This window comes from Cricetulus griseus, chromosome 2 (assembly GCF_003668045.3).
Source record: "Cricetulus griseus strain 17A/GY chromosome 2, alternate assembly CriGri-PICRH-1.0, whole genome shotgun sequence".
Classification (NCBI taxonomy): Eukaryota; Metazoa; Chordata; class Mammalia; order Rodentia; family Cricetidae; genus Cricetulus; species Cricetulus griseus.
Genome location: NC_048595.1, coordinates 1,010,001 through 1,026,913, shown reverse-complemented (window position 1 = coordinate 1,026,913; position 16,913 = coordinate 1,010,001). Strand labels below are relative to the sequence as shown.

General features: G+C 49.0%; 1 protein-coding gene across 1 annotated transcript in view; it reads right to left on the bottom strand.

The window, feature by feature from the left end:
* Positions 1-16,913, bottom strand: part of LOC100756860 (protein kinase C zeta type) — a 48,691-nt gene that overhangs the window by 27,932 nt on the left and 3,846 nt on the right. Inside the window, exons 2-7 of the mRNA XM_035440149.1 lie at positions 14,747-14,803; positions 12,910-12,995; positions 4,264-4,395; positions 3,241-3,322; positions 1,320-1,372; positions 375-563 (exon numbers count right to left, since the gene is read on the bottom strand). Of these exons, the coding sequence (XP_035296040.1) occupies positions 375-563; positions 1,320-1,372; positions 3,241-3,322; positions 4,264-4,395; positions 12,910-12,995; positions 14,747-14,803 (599 nt within the window). The remainder of the gene's footprint in view (positions 1-374; positions 564-1,319; positions 1,373-3,240; positions 3,323-4,263; positions 4,396-12,909; positions 12,996-14,746; positions 14,804-16,913) is intronic.

The window sequence follows — 16,913 nt, the reverse complement described above, 5'->3', positions numbered from 1 at the left end:
CAGGACAGTCAGGGCAACACAGAGAAACCCTGCTTTGGAAAAGGGGGGGTGGGAGAAAGAAAGAAAGAAAGAAATACATAGAAAAGAATGGAAATGGACTAAAAAACTCTTTCATGCGAAAGTTTACTGTTACTGCTCACAACAGCACAGAAAGTGCCATATTCCAGAGAAAATGTCTATGAACAGATGAACAGTGGGGGTACTACCATCATGAAACTCAAGGGTTCTAATTTTGCTGCTACAAACTCTGGAAGTGGAGAAGCCATGACTCAGTACGGCATTCAATTCACTAAAGCCCAGTTTCAAATGGCCTTAGGTGATGTCTTCCTGCACGTCCACATCCGTGAATCCCACATGGCAGGACATGCACTTACCTCGTCGTCGTGGACAAGTTCCTTCTTCACCACCTTCATGGCATAGATCTGATCATTCTTCTTCAGCCGCACTAGGAGGACCTTGGCATAGCTCCCGCGCCCGATGACTCTGATGAGATCGAAGTCCTGCAGCCCCAGCCCCTGAGAGATTTTGATCCCATCTACCCCATCGATGACAGGCTTAAGGTCCTAGGGAGAGGTCCAGAGAAGGGAGGGGCACCGTTGGCCAGGATCCAAGAACAGTTCACCCTCATATGGAAGGCAACAAGGCCTATTCCTCAGCATGGAGCCATGCCTCATGTTCTAGCAACCAGCCCCGTCTAACTCTGGCTAGAAAAACAATGAACCAAGACCGAGGGCTTCTAAAGGAAATAGCTAGAAATATAGCAGTGGCCTCTGTGAGGGTTCTGGGGCTTGTGGGAGCTGTCCACAGGCCAGGCTGCAGACCCGGGCATGTTCTATAGGAGGGGGAGGTTTGGGGACCTGCTCCAGGAGGGTGGGGAGAAGCATGGCCCCGCTTTGTTCGGTGAGAGCGAGGTCAGAGAGAGTGGTGCCTGCTCCGTAAGGTGATGAGCAAAGGCTGTGAGTACAGCATGCTCTTCTGTTTCCCCAAACAGATTTATTGCCAGAGCTGGCGGCAGGTTTGAGGCTGGATAGAGCCAGATGGAACCTGCAGGTCAGATTTTGGGAAAAGGCCTGACTGAGGGAGCCGCTGAGGGCTTGCCAGACCAGGAAGGACAAAGGAAGCAACAAAGAGGGGAGGCCCAGGAGCAGATAAAAGTGTGGTGAATTCATAACTGCCATCAGGCAGGCCATTGGTCTCGTCTGAGCCTGTTGAAAAAGTTTCCTAATATACCTGGACCACACTGAAATCCATATAACTGCCCCAGAAGCAAACTGATGGGCCTTCTGAAAAGACCCTGGCAACACTCATTATTCACTTACCTCAGAGTCGTCTTTGATGTTGTCGTGTTTCCGAGATGAAGAAATATAAGCAACTGGTAAGGAGAAGAAAGGAAGGAAGGGTATTTTAAGTACCACAGGAGCACAGGGACCCCGTGGACCCTCACAGACCCTAGTTTAAAGAGTGCCAGGCTGAGCCACGGCTTCGTGAACATGGGGGCGGGACACTGGGAAGAAGCTGCAAGCTCCTCCATCAGGCTGTAAGTACTATGTGCTGAACATGCAGTGTGCACAGTTCATTTAGGGAGGGGTTTGTGCCTAAACGTCCAGTACTTGGGAAGCTAAGGCAGGAGGATTGTACAGTTCAAGGGCAACTAGGGCCACGTAGTGAGACCTTGTCTCAAACAAGTGAAAAAGAGGGCTGGAGATGTGGCTCAGTTGGTAAAACAATTTCCGAAGCATGCACAAGGTTCTGGGTTGGATCACCAGTGCCACATAAAGCAAGTGGACCTGTAATCCTAGCATTGGGAGACAGGCGGGAGGATCAGATGTTTAAGGTCATCCTTGTCTATATACTGAATCTGAGAGCAAGTTGGGCTACATTAAGACCCCCCCCCCAAAAAAAAACCCCAAAACTATGGGGCTAGGGAGATAGCTCAACAGGTAAAAATGTTTGCTGCCCAATTGTGAGGATCTGAGTTTGGATTCCTAGCACACCATAAAAGCCAGGTGTGGTCGAATATGCTCGTAACCCCAGTGCCGAAGAACTAGAGGCAGGAGGGTCCCTAACAACAACACCAACAACACATACATACACACTCTTGTGTTCATGTTCATGTGCACATATTGGGGGGGGGGGAGACAGAGAGAGACAGAGACAGAGAGAGTCAAAGGAAGAGAAGGAGAAGAATATATTTAGCATACTGTCAAATAATGGTTGAACATATAGTGAAAATACCAAGATGTGGTTGTGTGGGTAGACTTTCGTACTACCATGAAGTGAAAAATCTTAAGTAAGACCACTGAAAGTCGGGGACCATATGGTGGCACAAGGTTTTAGTATATAATCTTCCAGTTTGTCTTAAGAGATTGTGAATGGAGGGGACATAAGTAAGTTCATGGCAGATGGGTGGGGGGTGTATATTGGAAAAGCAGATGATGGATGGATAGATGGATGGAAGCTGGCTACATGGATGAATAAGTGAATGAATAAGTGAATAAGTGGATGAGTGTGTCTGTGTGTGTGATGGACAAATGGTGTGTGTGTGTGTGTGTGGTGTGGTGTGTGTGTGTGTGTGTGTGTGTGTGTGTGTGTGTGTGTGTGTGCACGAGTGTGTGAGTGTGTATGATGGACAGATGGATGGGTGGGTAGGAAGAGTACCTGAAGGACCTCACTCTTTTTTTTTTTTTTTTTGAGACAGGGTCTCACTATGCAGCCCTGGCTGGCCTAGAACTTGCCATGTAGCCCTCAAATTCACAAAGAAATCCACCTGCCTCTGCCTCCCGAGTGCTAGGATGAAAGGTGTGCGTCACCGAACCTGACTCTGAATGTTCTTTTTTTACCATTAAAAAGAAGCCTTTCCTCCCTTGTACTGTCCTCAAACATAACATCCATGTAGCAGCTACAGGTGGTATGGAGCCACCCCCATGGAGGTCAGCTCTGTGCAGTGTCCAGTGTCTGGGAGGTGCCTGGCCCAGGGGTCACATATCAAGTGCCGTGCAGAGCAACTGAAATCAGGAGGAAGAAGCTCTCAGCTCCAGGTTCCCAGTGATGAGGAGATAGATTACTGCCTGGCAACTAACTACCAGGGAAGGCCAGCAGCCCCACCCACTTCTGTGGGGACAGAGTACCGTCTCCAGCCCATCTCACCCACATTGACCCCTGGAGAGCAGGTTGGAGGAGTCAGAAGGAAAGGCCAGGAAGATGGAGAGAGGAAGGAGAAGAGGGGAGAGGGGCACCTACTTCCATCAGTTTCCTCTGAAGGAAGGTCTACACCGTCGTTCTTGTCATCTACTGGAGGCTCTTGGGAAGGCATGACAGAATCCTGCAAGAAAACCATGGTGTCGGAGTGATGGGGCAGGAGTTACAACCCAGCTTTGATGTCGTGCATGCGTGGGTGCGGAGATGTGCTGCTGGACAGAGCACAGAATAGACGGTGTCTGTTACCTGTGAGTTTACAGGCTGAGGTGGCCACTCAGTCAGGAGCTTAGGTTATTGCCGTTCTAGCTGGCGTTTGATAGAACGGATGCTGGCAATACCCGCTTGCTGCACTGTGCATATCCTGCTTGCAGCCAGGCTCCCCATCGTCAGTCTAAGGGCCCTGGGTCCCCACATAGCTGAAGTTATAATAGGGACAGCTTATAGAGATGGCCCATAGGGCCCAAGCTCTGGCCACACTGAGCCCGGACAGGTCACATTCTGGGCTCATTTCATCATCTTTAAGGTACGGTGGGCCTGTAGGGTCAAAGGTCACACGTGTCTCCAGGGCTTAGGGTAGACACAGAAAGGATCTCGGGGAGTGGTTTTGTGGGTGACTCATGCTCCAGTCTGGGTTCTGTTCTTATTCCATTTACGGGACATGGATATGCCACCTCAGGGACATCTTTTTTCCTCACTCTGACAAGATGCAGACGAGCCAACGGCCTTCCTGGGGGCTAAGGCCTTGGGTCTGGCAAACATTGGACCGGGCCAGCAAGTACTCTACATCGAGGCTAGGTGGCACGGGCAGGATGGCTTAAAGCACAGGCGGTAGAAAACTCAGTTAACAACATGCTGGTGGGGGCAGAACCCTTCTGGTAGGCCCCACAGCTCAGGACGGGAGGTCCTGTTCCAGACTCTGCCCGTAGTTACCCCTGCAGCACACGGGCCGCCTTCTGTCTGGAGGCAGATGTAGTGTCACAGCAACATGAAAAGACAAGGACCTTGCAAGGATGGTCAAGGTCAGCTCGGCCAGAGGCCAGCCACAGGTCCCCACCCCCGACTCACCATATGCCTCCTGCAGGTCAGCGGGACGAGCACGTGGCAGCGCTTATGGACCAGGAGCTTGCAGTTGATGCACCTGTAGCCCTGCCTCGCGAGACCCCATATCCTTTCGCTGCACTGGCCACAGTACGCTCTCTGCGGATGGGAATGAACGGCAGCTGTCAGGCCTAGCTGGCCCTCCCAGAAGCCCATGCCACACTTAAAGCCTCTGGCTGAAAAGCTCGGGCAGACAGCACCTTTACCGATGATTCAGTAGATACCACACGAGGGGGTCTGACACCTCCTTTCCGAATGCAAGGAAGGCCCTTTCTATCTCAATAGCCCCCTTCTCGGGCTCATGTGAAGGCTGGGGGTACCCAGGCCGGGCTGTGGTGCCTGCCACGGTGGTTCTGTTGGAGTCAAGCACCCGGGGGCAAGAGGAGCACAGTGGAAGCTCCCCAGGGGACTCTTCTTTCAAACCGACTGTGTCACCCCAAAGGTGACTGCTGACATTGGGAAAACTGTGAATGGCTGCATGGTGATGATGTGAGGGTTTTGTTTCCTAGAATTTTAAACAATCCTTTGCTTTTCGAGATTCTGATGCATATGAAAGTAGTAACTGTCTGCTCCGCTGGCGGTACCTCCACGGCTTCTGTAATTTTTACAAAGCCTCGTGCGAGAAGAGCTATGTTCAGAATCTGGTCTCACTCTGGCAGATGACATACCTCTTGAAGCTTTGTGGCATCTACATCCACAAACAGAAATGTGGGTCCCCGCTGCCCCAGAATTATTAGCTTCCTTATGTGGTCTTGGCTTTCTCTTAACCTTTTTGAGACAGGGTCTCACGTAGCCCAGGCTAACCTCCAACCTGCTATGTTACCAAGAATGACTTCAGAAACGCCCCTCCCTCCCAGCCTGTGGTGTCTGCACTAGTGTCCACCTCTGACTAACACTCTATCTTTCTCTGAGGCAGGGCCTCTCCCTGAACCTGGAGCTCATTTTGGCAAACGTCAGTGATCCTTCTGTCTCTGTCTCACACAGTGCTGGGGTTACAGGCATGTATGACCATGGCTGCCTGGCTTGTCATGCATGGGCTGGAATCCAGACTCAGGTTCTCACGGTTGTGCAGCAGGCCCTCGTAGCCACCGAGCCATCTCTCTAGCCCAACCTTAAACATCTGATTTTCCTGCCTCCATTTCCTGAGTGCTGGGATCACAGGCAAGCACAACAATGCCTGGTTTGTCATGTGCTGCTAGGGGCCTTGTGCATGCCAGGCAAACATTCAAGCAGCTGAGCTATATTCCCAGCCTCATATCCGTTTGAGAAAAGGCCTTGATATGTGGCCCAGACGGGCCACGGCCTCCCCAGATCTGTGGTTACAGGTCTGCATCATCATACCTCGACAACAGATACTCTTACCAGGCCAGAACAAGGTGACTGCTGACCAAGGGCCACATGAACTTAACAACATGGACTGGTCTGAGACCGCACGTGTATGTTTCTTAGGGGAGCTACCAAAACTGTACCAATGGCTTTTTTTCTTTGTTTCTTTTCTTTTTTTTTTTTTTTCTGAGACAGGGCATCTCTACATAGCCTTGCTGTCTTGGAACCGCCATGTTGAACAGGCAGGCCTCAAAATCACAAGCGCCACCACTCTCTGTCTCTAGAGTGCTGGTATTGAAGATGTGTACCACCACACCAGGCTAGTGGCTCTGTATTTAAAATCTGCACTCAAATCATCAACATTTCAGAAAAAACATTCCATTAGAACAACAAAGCAAAACCAAAGCGCCAGGCTTCTATTCTCAGGAACTCACAGGAAATAGATTAAGCAGATAGAAACATTTTAAGTCTGTCTCACATGCTGCCAATTTTCTTTCTAGTTCTTATTTTTCAATCATGTATTTTAATTTTTCAAATATATCAAACACTCATTTCTGCATTCAGTCAGGCCAAGAAGCCTTCTGTCTCCATTTCTGTTGGCTCCCGAACAGAATGACTAGTTTCCTACTATGGGTTTTTTTTTTTTTTTTTTTTTTTTTTTTAGTTGCTGATTGTGAGCCCAGATGTCCAATTTCCTATCACTGGGAACCCTTTCAGGCTGCCTTCAAGAGGGAGTGTACTTGCTTCTGCCAGCCACCAGGGGATACTGCTGGGCTAGACCCTCTTAGGGGGTATAATTCTGGCTGTAAGTATGTGTGGAGTCCAAGTGTGAGGTTTCAGATTCTCAGAAAGAGGATTCCTGTTCCTCTGCCTGGCTCTACCTGGGAAGGGTGGGGCTCACGGAAGGACCCAAATCCATTTTCTCTCAGGGCCTCAGTTGTTGGAGTAAATACCGCCTCCAAGTTCCTAGGGAAAGGGCGTGCAAACTGCAGCAGAAGGCCAACCCTGTCCCATGACCACCTCTGCCCCCTTTACTTGGTATATGAAATTTTACTGCACCATAGCTGCACCTCACAATGGCATCGCTGAATGCTGCAACGAAGGAGCGTGCCCTTAAAAAAGAAAGCACAGACTCTGGTCTGTTACAGGAAATGTTTGTTAACCATTTTAGTTGCTTCAGACAGAGACCTTAGAAGAAATCCTTGATGGCCCTACGGGGTGGCATCTCCTAAACCTATCTCTCCCTGCCCACTCCAAGATACCTCTTTTCTTGAGATCCTGATCACGACAGAAGACAAAGTATTGTCTACACAGCCTGCCCTGCAGCATAAGGACCCATGTGTACCAGCACGGGGCGATGTGGCCATCACAAGGAAGAAGCCATCAAGTGAGTGCTATGTGGTTCATGCCCTGAGTGTGGCTTGGCCCTCTATGAAAGAACAGCATGGGGCTGACTGTTGGAGGGAGATTCTTTTGGACAGAAGTAGGGCAGACTACATTCTAGAAGGCAGGGTCCATGTCTGCACCCCACCCTGGGGCTACCCAGACCCCACTGCAACTCACACAGTCAACCCTAAGCAAAGCTTATATTCAATGCCCTTGACACTGAGAAAAATGTCTGCACTTAAAAAAAATATTTGTAAGGGACAAGCTGTCTGCATTTATATGCAGTTACCCTTGTTAGACACTCACAGCTCTGCTCCGTCCTAGCATTTATCAAGAGCTAACTTGCAGAGGCTGGGGAGATGGGTTTCTCTTATAGAAGACTTGGAGACAGCCATCTAGAACTCCAGTTCTAGAGGCTCTGACTCCCCCTTCTGGCTTCTGTTGGTACTCCATGTGCACGATGCCGAGGCATACACGAAGGCAAAACCTCCATACACATAAAATTAAAAATAAGTATCTCGAAGGAAGGAAGGAAGGAAGGAAGGAAGGAAGGAAGGAAGGAAGGAAGGAAGGGGGAACTTACAGGAAGTCCCATTTGTATTCTTTCGATCTTTTATTCCTTTAGGTTTTATTTGTTACAAGCATTTCTCTCCCCTAGGCCCGGGAGATGGCTCAGTTTGTAAAGTGCTTGCCTTGCACACACCAAGTTTGATCTCTATAACCTATATGGTGAAAAATCCCAGCACTGAGGAGGTTAGATGCAGACAGAGCCCTGGGCTCAGTGGCTGGGTAGCCTGGCCTACCTTATGATTTCTAACCAGTGAGAATTCCTATCCCAATAAAAAGGTAGATGGGCACCTGAGAAACGGAGCACGCGCTTGTGTGTGCGAACACATGCACACCTGCACCCATCCACCCACAAACACAAATGCCTGTATATATGCAGACATGGCACACTGCTTGGCACAAACACTTGGCAAGAATTTCCACTCAAAACCTGACAAAAGCTAAAAATGGATTCTAAACACAAAAGATCAGAATCAAGCATGGCTTCTTGGTAGCAGCTTTTTCTCAGGTGGGCTCTGATTGCTGGAGGCAAGTAGAAACTCAGCTCCTTTATGAGAGGCTTCCTGACTCCGTGTTAAGGGCAAAAACCACATGACTCTTTTAAGAGGCCCTGCTATCAAACACATAAATGGTGTTTATGAGCAGCCAGCAACAGGCTTCTTCTTGGTGGCACGGACCTAGAAACTCCACAGAGTTGTGGCAATAAACATGGCTCCTGCCAGTACCTTCACTATGAAGCTAGACTCTCAGGAAGCCAAGGAATGGGGCAGAGCCAGCAGACACTTTAGTCCTGGCCATGCTATTTAGCAGATTAAAGACTGTGGTCAGAAAAAGATAAACAGTAAAGACAGATTCAGAGGGGGAAAACAACCCTCTAAACAGTTTACAGTGTGTTTAAAAATATACATAGGCTTGGGAGAGAAAAGAAAAAGGATAGAGAAAGTCCTTTAAAAGAAAGAAAGAAAGAAAGAAAGAAAGAAAGAAAGAAAGAAAGAAAGAAAGAAAGAAAGAAAGAAAGAGAAAGAGAGAAAGGTGTCTGGAGAGATGGCTCAGTGGTTAAGAGCACTGGCTGCTCTTTCAGAGGACCTGGGTTCAATTCCCAGAGCCCACACGGCAGTTCACAACTGTCTGTAATTCTAGTTCCAGAGGACCTGACACACATGGCAAAGCACCAATGCATATAAAATAAAAATTAATAAAAAAAAGAAATAAAGTAGCTGGGTGGCGCACACCTTTAATCCCAGCACTCTGGAGGCAGAGACTGGCTGATTTCTGTGATTTCAAGGCCAGCTTGGTCTACAGAGTGAGTTCCAGGACAGCCAAAGATACACAGAGAAACCCTGTCTCAAAATAAATAAATAAATAATAAAAATAAAAGAAATAGAGCAATAAAAGCCATGTAAAGATGGAAAATACACAGAGAGTCTGGATACTGTATGTTATTGTGTTGTTTTTAAATTGTTTGACTGCTGAGGAAGGAGCAAGAGCTGCTAAAAGACATTAGATCATAAATGTTGCTAGATTAATCCAACATACATATTTTGAAAATGAAAATATCTTGACTTCAAAATTTAAGTCAAAAAGATATGTTACTTTGGAGAAGAGGTTTTGCTTGTTTCCACAGGAAATGAGAAGTTGTGGATTCATTCTTGGTTAAGAAAAATAAGGTTTGATAGAGGAAGACCCCCTGAAAATTCTCCAATGGGAACGGATGGCCCAGATGATCCAATATTTCAGAGCACCTCTGTTGCAGTTTCTTCTGAGTGCTGCATCCAGAACAGCTTCAAGGCTGCTGGCTGAGATGATCCAGCCTCACAGAATACTCCAGTCAGGATTTGACTATAATCCTAAATTTTCTTTGGGTCCCCATAAGATTAACAGTGCTCCCAATCAGCAGGAAGCAGCCTAGGAAACTACGCCCACATTACCAAAAAATGACTATGGATGTTTGTCTTTGTTTAGCATGCTGGTTACAAATTGTTATAGGTAATGGTCAGGAAAACAAAGGAGATTAGATTCAGGGTTCTTGCTTTGAAAAGAAAAAAAGGGGGAAATGTTGTGGGATGATGCTCTTGTACACTGTAAAGGTTTGTCACTCATACTGGTTTAATAAAACGCCGATTGGCCAGTAGTCAGGCGGGAAGTATAGATAGGGCAACCAGAGTAGGAGAATTCTGGGAAGAGGAAAGGCAGAGATGCAGAGGAAGCAAGACGAGAATGCCTTACTGAGAAAAGGTACCAAGCCAGGTGGCTAAACACACATAAGAATTATGTGTTAATTTAAGTTGTAAGATTTGTTAGTGATAAGCCTGAGCAATAGGTCAAACAGTTGGAAATTAGTAGAAGCCTCTGAGTGTTTATTTGGGACTCAAATGGCTGCAGGACCAGGTGGGACAGAAACTTCTGTCTACATAGACAAATTTTCCTGTGTGGTTTCTACATTTAGTTTTTCTAGGAACCAAGGAAATCTGAATTGTCTAATGTGGCTAAGTCTAAAAAACCCCTTTGGTCCCCAGTGCCTGCTTTTCCCTGGAGGCCGTGTCACTTTTCATTTTTATAATTGTCTTAACCTCACTCTTCCTGCAGCTTGTGGGCAAGAGAGATGGCTCTTCCTTTCCCTAACCAGTGTTCTTGGTGAGTTCTTCTCCCATTACATAGATGTCAGGCCTAGGCTCCGCAAGCTAGTCCTGTCCTGTCTGTCACATGGCTGAAGGCCTCAGTGTCACTTCTAGATCTTCCTTTTGAGTCTGACAGAGGAACATTTTTCCTTCTGAAAGCAGAGTGACGTTGGAGGGTAAGCACAGGATCACGTGGGGAGGGGGTGTCACAGGCCCTTTAGGACTAACATTGCATTCTTCTAGTTTGCCAATAAAGAGCATGGGAAGGGACTCGGGAGAAAGCGCTTGGTTGGTAGGTAGAGTGCTTGCCATGAGCATGAGGGACCCGAGTTTGGCCCCCAGCACCCACATAAAAAAGGTAGGACCCTTGGGGGTGTTCACTGGCCAGGCACCCTAGGTGAACTGTGAGTTCCAGGTTTACCGAGAGAGAGAGACCCTGTCTCTAGAATTAAATGACAAATGAAGACACTGGATGCCGACTTCCGGCCTCCACCCAAACCTGTATGCATCCGAATGACCACACACACTATAGCGAGAGGCTCCTGGTGTTGCCAGAGTCCTGGCCTGTGTGCCAGGTGGATGGACGAGTGTATGGGCTTTGTCTTGGCTGTTACCCATTTGTCAGGGCAGGGGGTGGGGTGGGGTGGGCAAGCACAAGTTACGACACTATGTCCAGATTCCTCTGAGAGGAGGTGGACACTTGCTCTGGCCAGTGACAGGTTCACAGGAGAGGGGGAACCTGGCTGTACAGATGGCCAGTTGCTTGTTTCATAGGCAAATGCGGGGGCTGGCACTGGGTGCTCCAAGGCCAGATGTCTTCATTTCTCCACATTCCCAGAAGACAACTCCTATCCTGGCTGTTTGGTTGGCTTACTGTAAAATTCCATGAGCATGTCCTGCTGGGCAGCAGAAGGGTAACAAGATTCATTGTTCCAGCCCCTGCTGTCCCCTGAGCATTCCATGCTAGCTCTTGACATTTGGCACCCCTTTTTACCTCTGTCTTGATGACACTAGGCCTCTCTAAGGTGACAGTCTGTGGTTCCTCTATGGTCCATTCTTGGCAAATACAATCTATCTATCTATCTATCTATCTATCTATCTATCTATCTATCTATCTATTTATTTATATTTGGTTTCCACTGTGTGTCTTTCCAGCCCCCCTCCCCCCAGTCCTAAGTAACCTTCTTTCAATCGTTAGTCATGAAAAAGAACAAGGCATTGTTCGGCATGCACCTACTACGAGTAGGGCCTGAAGGATACTAAGCATCTTAATGGGATAGCAGAGACACAGGGCTATTGGGACTGTCCTCGGTCTGGGCCTCGGTATACCCTGGCACTATCTGGGTTCTACTGTGCCTGCTGTATCCTGGATTCCCAGCATCCTCTCCAGGCTGACTTTCCAGACACCATTTCCTCCGGGAAGCCTCTGGGATCCCGAGACAGTACCTGGTTATCTTCCTAGGCACTGGCCCATGTCTCTCCGGAGCCCAGTGGCTGTCTATAGTCCTGCTCATTGCTTCTCAGTATACATCTCTTCCTGTGCAGTTGTTCAGGAGCCTTTCCTCTGCCCCACCACCACTACAGCCTCATCGGCTCCTGGGGTAGGGGTGAGGGCAGCCACACATGATGGGCACCCAGTACACAGGTCCAACAGGTGAACCCATGTTCCCAGAACTTCCCAGGAGGCTGGCTAGCATCTACATCTATTGGGCTGACCTACCTAGTGTGCCCTGAGAAGAGACCAGAGAGGCACATGACAGTGAGAATAAAGGGAGTCATCAGTGGCTGCCCTGACGATGCACTGGCCTCCATGTGGCTCTCACACCTGACAAATATTGGCCCGACCTGTGCTCCTTCCTTTATCCCTTTACTGACATTCGCACGGTACAGACCGGGCGACGAGGCAGAAGGGAACTCTTGTAAAGAAACAGCTGCCACAGCTCCCAACTGTTGGGTTTGTGGCCACTCACTGCTGAAGTGTCTTCCCAGTGTGGGGACAGAAAGTGGAAAAGTACAGGGTTAGCTGGGCAGTGGCAATTGAGGATAATGGTCCCATGCAGTCCTGCAGTAAAGGTCAGGTCCCCATGTGTTCACAGGACCTATACCCCTCTACAGTGTGCTTGCTGGCCACAGAGGACAACAGGCACTGCCCTCTGCTGTCAGAGGGGCCACTGCAAAGTCACCCAGTCACCGCACACTGGAGCACAGAGGGGCACTAATATGATGAAGCCACCCGAGGGACTAAGCCAAGTGTCACTCGGAAAGGACTGGCCACTGGAGTGATGGAAAACAAGAAGGTGGAGGCATCTGGGACTTTTGGGGTCCAAGGAGACCCTTACAGCCCTCCAGAGGAACCATGTGTTCAAACAGGCAGGCAGGCCAGGTCCTCAGGGCCAGAGACAATGAGCAAAGACTATGTAATCAGGAGCCGGGCAAAGGGCAGCCAAGACACAGCTGCATGCACCGGGTGGCTACGGTTCAGGGGAGTGGCTGGAGAGGAATTCCGAGAGCAGCAGGCTCCAAGTAGCCCCTAGCACATCTCCACGGCCCTGCAATACTGGTTAAGCTGGTGGCTCAGGACTTTTTTTCCAGGGCATGCTGAAGGGAACCCAGCCCCGCACAGCAGGAGCAGGGACCCTTCCTCCCCGCTTTCTCTTTTCTTGTAGAATCCATAAAAATGACCTCTGTAAGGGAGCCACTGGAGAGACACACTCACCCTGTTAAAGCGCTTGGCTTGGAAGAGGTGGCCGTTGGCGCGGTACAGCTTCCTCCATCTTCTGGCCCCACGGCGGTAGATGGATTCTGGAAAGGAAATGAAAGTGTGTAAGGAGGCAGCAGCATTGTGATGCAGGAGCCCGGCCCCCCGGACCCAAGGTATAGATGGGGACAGGCCGTTCCTGTCCAGGTTGGCTGGAGCTATGGCTACAGTCCCGGTCGAGGGATGCCAGAACTAAAATGACAGCTTTTCCGGGCAGAGGTTCTCCTTCACCTCTCCTCACACAAGTCTCATGTTCTCAAAGCTGTGGCTGCTGGGGATAGCAGCTCAGGTGGGAGAGGCCCCCGGACAGGAGTGGAGATACCCAGCATCCAGCAGGAATAAGCAGGGCGCAGCAGTAGGGTATCAGTTCCTCTGGCCTGGGCCACTCAGTTCCCAGGCTGCTTATTCCCTGCCTGTTTTTCTTCACCCTCCTTCCCTCTGGGCAGCTTCTGAAAACCAGGCCCCCTTTTTTTTCCATACAGGGACAAGGTTCAAATGGACCATGATATTTACATATGACCATCCAAGGAGGGAAAGTGGATGGCGAGGCTGGAGGCTACAGTCAGCCAGGACACTGGCATCGTTTCAGTGACTCACCCAGGCCCAAGGTCCCTCTAACCCATCAGACCTGGGGGCAGAGGAACGTCCAACTTTCTTAAGTATTTGTTCTGAGTCCAAAGCTACCCCAAATATCACTCTGTGACATGCACTACTTCACACTAGAACAGCTCTTTAAAAAAAAAAAAAAAAAAACGACAAAAACAAAAACACTACTAAAGTTCTGACCAGAACCACACATAGCCAGTGCTTTCCGTTGCACGACCCCCAAAAGCCACAAGACCAGCATACAGAGATAAAAACCTCGAGAAACACAAGGTACAATGGGAAGCTTTGTGCTTTTTTAAAGTCCTGTAGCAAGAGCGGCTTTCAGGGGCCTAATGAAAGTGCTGAGAATATTCCAAAGAGGAGAGTGTAACGGAATGTTTTTAAAACAAGCGAATTACCAGCTCTAGCTGGAAACTGCTGAAACCAGGTCACACAGTAACTGCAAAAACATGTCTCTCTCCCTTTAAAGGGGAAGATTCGGTGAGGAGCCAGAAGCCGGAAGCCTCAGTTCCCCTGGGAGCTCAGGAAGAACGAAGGCTCTCCCACCACACCCAAGCATAGCTCTCTCACAGGCTCTGATGCTTCCAAAGTGGAGTTTGAGTGACAGACACCTAACAGAAGCCAAGCACTGCCTGGTGAGATGAGGCCAGTATGGAGGCAGTGCCAGCCTTTGTCCCCTCCTATTTTACCCACCTGGGCCATCAGGTCCATGGGAGGTCCATCCTGGCAGGAGGGACAAAACCAGAGTCTATCTGCTCCATGGTTCTGATGAGCACCGATGAGCCCCATGCACTTTTGTCCACGGTGACAGGGCATGGTCTGCCTTCCCTGGCCCACCCACACTTCTAGGGAAAGGTAGCCAAGGGAGCCCAGGCCCTTGCTCCAAACCACCACAGGCCTTACTGTGCCCCTGTATGGCTCCCATACCATCTCATATCTGAAGGGAAGGAGAGAGTAGAGAGTGACCGGGGACAGAGAAGTAAACTCAGGAGGCAACATGGGGACAAACCGGGACTTGTGGGCCGATCCTTTTGTCCTGTATTTCCCATTAAAGTCTTCGAGCTCAATTACCGCACTGAAAAGTGAGGGGCGGTTTAACGCCGTCCCGGACTCCAGAGAAATGAAAGGAAGCTAAGGCACCCTAGCAGAGGCCAAGGCTGACAAGAGAGCTCTAGACGGGACAACTTACCGGTGGGACAGGAAAGAGAACCCTGTATTAGCCCCAGGGTCTGGAGCACAGAAGTGACTAATGACTAGGACTGACTGACTAATGACTCGTGCCTTGACACTGACAGCAAGAAAGCCTGGGTGGACTTCACTGTTGTGGGACGGCTCTATAGCCCAAGCTCACATGGAGCTGTATTTGGAAAGAAGGCTGGGAAGGTGATGGAGGTGAAAAGAGGGCACGGGTGGGGTCCCAGTTAGTGACCTCCCAAGAGGAGGGCAGCGTCAGCTCTCTCAAACGCAAGGACACTCAAAACGTGCTGTCTGAGGTCTGAAAGCAGACTACCACTTGCTGGCTTCTGACCTTGCTCCCCCAGCCTTACGCTATGGGAAGGCAAGCTCCTGTAGTTTATGTCCTTGGCATGGGGCATCTCATTATGGCAGTCAGAATGGACTTCCGCCACCGCATACCCTCGGCCTTTCAGACAACTGAGGGGTAAGTCTGAACTGCAGAATGACAAAGATCTTACAGAAGAGACTGTGGGGAACACTCTGAACCTGCAGGGAGGACTCTGACGATTCTAAGAGCAGGGGGTGAGCACATCTGGACACAGGTCCAAGCAGACAAGCCACAGGCACTCAGGACCAAGCCTAGCAGTCGGTGCTGAAGGGTGCCTACAGCCACCAAAGAATGCACACTGGGGATGGGGCCACTCAGAAGATGAAGCATTTGCTGTGCAAGTATGAGTGCCAGGGTTTCAATCCCTGGAACCCCCACAGACACACCAGGCAGATACTTGGAATCCCAGCATGTGAGAGGCAGACACGGGTTCCTGGGGCAAGCCGGCTGGGTAGACTAGCTGGAGGTAGCAATTCACATATGATATACCATGTTTTACGTATATAACATTATATACATTACTTAGTATAAATTAAAGAGGGAGCTAGGTGACACAAAGCCTAGGCTCTACATACACATGTGCCTACACACACACACACACACACACACACACACACACACACACACACACACACACACACACACACGCCATACATACATAGGAGAAGTAAAGGGAGAAATCCAACACAAAGGGTTCTCTCTACACTTGAGGGACCGACCAAATTAATGTCACACAATCTGCCATGGTATCAAGGAAGAAGGGCACCAGGGTCATCAGCCACACTCCTAGGGAAGGCTTAGGTTGGCACACAAACTGGTCTGTGAAGAGAAACATTCACTCTTAAGGCGCAGAAATTCCATCACTCCTTGATCACGGCCTGTGGAGAGCTCCCAAAGTGGCTCTCCGAGCACTGAGAATGCATCAGGCTGGGTGTGGAATGGTGCATACCTATAATCCCAACACTCAGGAGCACGAGAATGGAAAGTCCAGGCCACTGAGCTACAAATGGTGACTGACTCAAAACAAAACAAATCAAAACAACAAACAAAAACAATGATTTATTTATTTATTTATTTATTTATTTATTTATTTATTTATTTATTTTTGGTTTGGTTTTGTTCAAAACAGGGTTTCTGTTTGTAGCCCTGTCTATCCTCTGTCCTCCAACTTAGAGATTCACCTGCCTCCTGAGTGGTGGGATTAAAGGCGTGTGCCACCACCTCCCAGCAGCAACAATTTTCTTTTAAATAATGCTTTACAATTCATTCATTCATTCATTCATTTCCAGGAGTGGTGGCTCTAGGACAGCCAATGCTACACAGAGAAACCCCATCTTAAAAAAAAAAAAAAAAAAAAAAAGTTCGAGGCCAGCCTGGTCTACTAAGAGAGTTTCAGGACAGCCTCCAAAGCTACAGAAAAACCCTATCTCAAAAAACCAAAAATAAATAATAAATAAATGAGAGAGAGAGGGGGGGCATCAAATTCAGGTCATCAGGCTTGGCAGCAAGTGTCTTTACCCACTGAGTCATCTTGCTGGCCCCTGATTTCATTTTCCTCCCCTTTAATGTGTATGTTTACACGCCTGATGGACCCATGTGCACGCAGGAGCCCACAGAAACTGGAAGCATTGGATCCCCTGGAACTGGAGTTACAGAGTTATTAGCTGCCATGTAGGTGCTGGGCACCAAACCTGGTCCTCTGCAGGAACAGTAAGGACTCTTAACTGGTGAGTCAACTCTCTAGCCCTCCCTCTGACTTTTAAACTTTAAGGATCTGCTGTGGTCTGGGTTC